General features: G+C 24.5%; 2 protein-coding genes across 2 annotated transcripts; both read right to left on the reverse strand.

Annotated features, from left to right (window-relative positions):
- Positions 1-1,594: 1,594 nt before the first annotated feature.
- On the reverse strand, positions 1,595-2,887 carry Phum_PHUM310380 (carbohydrate sulfotransferase, putative; the record flags this gene model as incomplete). Its single annotated transcript, XM_002427284.1, has 2 exons — positions 1,595-2,734; positions 2,780-2,887. The coding sequence occupies 2 exons, from the start codon at positions 2,885-2,887 to the stop codon at positions 1,595-1,597; spliced, it is 1,248 nt and encodes a 415-aa protein (XP_002427329.1).
- Positions 2,888-3,052: 165 nt separating this feature from the next.
- Phum_PHUM310390 (uncharacterized protein) lies at positions 3,053-3,808 on the reverse strand (the record flags this gene model as incomplete). The annotated part of the gene is made up of 3 exons (XM_002427285.1): positions 3,053-3,234; positions 3,408-3,617; positions 3,745-3,808. 3 exons carry the CDS (start codon positions 3,806-3,808, stop codon positions 3,053-3,055), a joined length of 456 nt encoding a protein of 151 aa, XP_002427330.1.
- Between the last annotated feature and the right edge of the window lie 730 nt (positions 3,809-4,538).

Consider the following 4,538-nt stretch of genomic DNA (forward strand, 5'->3'; position numbering starts at 1 on the left):
ATGATGATGATGACATTGCGGTTGGTTTGTCACGGGCACACAACAACGGAAACGAACAATTTTTATATCAACGATCCGCACTTATTTATATATATGTATTAATTTATTCTTCTTTGACTGTTGAGGAAAGATGGAGAGAGAGAGAGAGAGAGAGAGAGGCCTTGTGGTTAAAAAAAAAAATATTTTTTCATATCAAAATAATATTGTGATAATAATTACTTGCTTTTTATACAAAAAATAATTTTTTTGTTTTTTTTTTACAAAAGAAATTTTTTTTTTTTTTTCAATGAATTTATGATTTATTATCATTATTATTATTATTATTTGTTATAATTATTGCATTCCGGGGGTAAAAGTCTGCTTTTTTTTTTTAAGTTAATTTTTATTGTAGATATGAAGGAGGGTGTAATAAAAGCATTGATTTGTTTTTTTTTTTGGTAATTTAATGTTCGCTTATAGAAAAGAAAAAAGAAAAAAAATTTTCCGATCAAATTATCGGAATGGCAATAAAGAATATACAGTATTTTTTATTTATTTATTTATTTATTATTATTATTATTATTAATTTTTTTTTTTGGAAATATATATTTTCAATTTTTTTTTAGGTTTTTTTATTTTATTATTAATAATAAATTTGTTTATGTTTCGTTTCGTAACGTATAAACGGATATAAATAAATAATAATTAATTTTTTCTTTTTTTTTTAATACGATGACGTTTTTCTTTTTTGTTTAAATTTACTTAAATATTTGCTGATATTTTCATTTTTATGATTTTTAATAATGCTTATCCATTCGTAAAAAAAAAAAAAAAAAAATCCATTTTTTTCAACGTCGCTCAAAAGTTCTTACAAAAAACTATAAGAAAAAAAATTTTAAAAAAATTAAACAATTGTTTTAAAATTTATACATAAAATGCTGATTATTTAAATTATTTGGATTTATTTAAATAATAATAATAATAATAATAGGAAATGATTAATAAAAAAAAAGGTAGAAAAAATTAAAAAATTAAAAACGTTTATTAAAAAATAACATTTTTATTAAAAAAAAAAAAGAAAAATAAGAAAATCGGAATGAATGATTACATTTAAAATAATAATAATAATAATAAAAATCTGTACAATAATTTTTTTTTTTTTTTATAGATAAAAAAACTTTTAAAAAATTCATTTCGATTTATATTATTTATATATATATATATATATATATATATTAAATAATGGATTCAAAGTCGATAGATCGATTCATACAAATGATATTTTCATTCTTTCTTGACTAGACTTTTAAATTGTCTTTAAAAACTTTCCTTTCTTTATTGTTACATTAATAATAATAATAATAATAATAATAAAATTAAGGGTACAGGTATTTACTACTAATCTAAAATACTTCATCATATATATTCTTTAAAAAAATTCTTTTCATAACAAAACAATAAATAAACAATGTCGGAGATCGTTAGAATGACAGAATGAAGAAAAAAAAAGAAAACAAATGAAACAAACGATTATTCAAGAGATCACATTTCCGTCATAATAATGCGAGGGACAAATATTCCAGGTAACGTTTTTCTTTCCTATCGATTAAATCGATTACGATTTATCGATAATCGATACATCGTAATCGAACAATCTAAAATCCATTTCGTATATTCTATATAATTTTAATATCGTTTTCCTTTCTAGCGTTCCGTAATATTTTGCCAAATTCGATGCCGTAGTCGAGGGTTTTGACAATTTGGGAAATTTCAACGACGTACCGAAACTTTTCAGTAAAAAATTCGAATCCTGTATAATGTTCTCGTATTTCCCAATGAAATCATATTTTATCAAACACGGATGACAAAGATCCGTCATTCTTTGCCAATGTTCGTTATAACGATTCGGATCGCTCGATACAATGTAATTGACAAATTCGGAAAATGTGACGTCATCACCTTTGGCGAGTGAAACGTTCGTTGGATTTTTTCTAAAATTTTTTATTATGTATTTACCGAAACGTGCTTGAAAATATTTCGAACTGTCGTAATGTTGTTCCAATTTGTTTCTATACGCGGAAAGAAGTCTTTCGAACGGATGACGAACGAATATAAATTTCGTATATTCGTTCGTCATGTTTAATATTTCCGTTACCGAATAATTTTGTAAACTTTTGAATAGATTTTTATTGTGAATTTGACTCGCGGGTAAATTAATGACTTGGGAAAAATTTTCCGCTTTTCCCGTGAGCACGAGAAATATTCTTTTCCAATTAGTGCAAGCGACTTTGGGAACGTAACAATATAATATCTTATGTTTTTCATCAATCAAAACGTGATTTAATTTCATTTTTTTCGTTTTTAATAATCTTTTCGAATCGAAATATTTAGAACATATGTTTTCGAGGTTTCTATATCTTTTTTCGTAAATTTTTTCCCAACTCGAATTTTCCCCTTGTATTTTTTTTATTCTGAGATTGTTAAAATTATCATGTTCATCCTTCATTTCAATTTGTCCTTTGTTATTTTCATATTCGCTGCTATCCAGGTTGTTCCTTAATATTTTCAAATTCGTTTCGTTCATTGATGAATTCGTTGTTTTAAATTTATCATAAGAATAATTTTTGAACATTGTTTTTTTTTCAATCGTTTCGTTTAATATCCTTTCCGTAGTAAATATTTCTTGAAATTTACTTAATGGCGAAATGGATGGTTTTATCATTTGATTTGACATGAATCCTGTATTATCTCGTATCTTGTAAAAAACGTACGTTGCTTTTAAAAATGGATTTTTGCTTACGTGAATGCACATTTCATTAGATGCATCGTCGCACTTTTCCGTCATTTTCATAACGTAAATTAACATTGAAAAAGTCATGAAAACGCAAAACGTTAACACGATCAGCATTTTTAATTTGAAACGTACGAAATTATTCATGACTTAAAAAAAAAAACTACAATATTTCATTTAATTTTAAATATTATATACATTTTTTTTTTTCTTTCATTATGAATAATTTTTTATATATATTTTTTTTTTCCTTCTTCGTGCATTTAAGGTAAAAACAACCCTTTAAGCTAAGGGTGGATCATCCTCTTGATTAACCAACACTGTGTCATAATGTCTCGCTCTGTATTGTTGAGCTTTTTCCCTTATTCTATGTATCCATCTGTATTTTTTAGCTGCAAAAACTAGGGCTATCGTTAGGAGTATGAGTAGAAGGGTTGTAAACACTCCTGCAGCAATAGCCGAAACTGAAATCATAATTTATAATGTTTAATTTTAAGGTTAACAAAAGATTCTTTTATCGACACAAACTGACTGATATAAAAAGTAAATTTAACTTTACACAAGTATGATAAAATCTCTCGTTTTAAAGAAAATTATTTAATGTAATTATGAGTACGAACAAAAATTTTGTAATTACCTGATGAACTTTCAGAATTAATATTATCTGATGTTGATAATGAAGAATGATCAGAATCTTCTAGTTTTATACAAGCACCGCCTTCAGTTATACGTTTATACTTGACTTTACAATCACAAAATCCTAGAGTAGTAGAGTTTTCTATTTGTTTGCAACTTTCCCCATTAGGGCAAACAAAAAGTTTATTTAGAGCACATGTTTTTTCCGAACCTAAAAAATTTTCAGTTAATAACACAAAAATATTTTTAAGATGATTTCAAAGCAATTTATTAAACTAGCTGATGTAAGAAATCATTGAGTAATAGTATAAGAACGAAATAAATGTAGAAATACATACCGATTCCCGAGAAATTAACCAATTCCCAAACAAAGATAATAATATTCAGTTGATGACAATTCATTATTCATTCGAGGGTGCTGTGTGTGTGTTTGTATGATATTACAAAACGCATAAAGAAATAACAATCAAATTGAATAACTCTACATTTTAAAAAAAAAAAAAAATTTTTTTTTTTGTATATAAATTGATAAATTAGACTGGGTGTTAACAAAACGTTTTTCAAAGAACTAAATTGAATTTACTATTCACAACATCACACGACAACCGCCATTGCTTGAATCGCATTTTAAACGAACTATTTAATTCTTGAAGGCTGTGGAAAAAAATTTTTTTTTTGTTAAAACGTTTCTTTGAAAGTAATTAGTGCCAAAAAGTTTTTTAATTTATTTTTCTGTTTTTGATAATTGTTATATTAAAAGTTTTACTGTATTCGTTTTACTTTTTTTTATTAACGTATTTATTAATCATAAATTATTAACGTTCATTCCATTTTTCAATTATTTGATATATGAAAAGTGAGATTTTGAATTTTGTACATTTTGTATGATTCATTTTCATTTTTATAAAATTATTATTTTTTGTTGAAGTAAAAAACCAATGTAATAAAAATTGTTTCAATAATACATAACTTATTGTTTTTATTTACAGGATATAAATAACCGGAAGGTGTATAATTAAATTTTGATAAGATTCATTTTATCGGTAAGTAAATTTTATTACTTTCTATTTTAAATGATACGCCATGAAAATTTTATTGGGATAAAACAAACCATTCATTTAATTTATAACAA

The sequence above is a fragment of the Pediculus humanus genome, genomic scaffold (genome assembly GCF_000006295.1).
Source record: "Pediculus humanus corporis 1103172107713 genomic scaffold, whole genome shotgun sequence".
In the NCBI taxonomy this organism is placed as follows: domain Eukaryota; kingdom Metazoa; phylum Arthropoda; class Insecta; order Psocodea; family Pediculidae; genus Pediculus; species Pediculus humanus.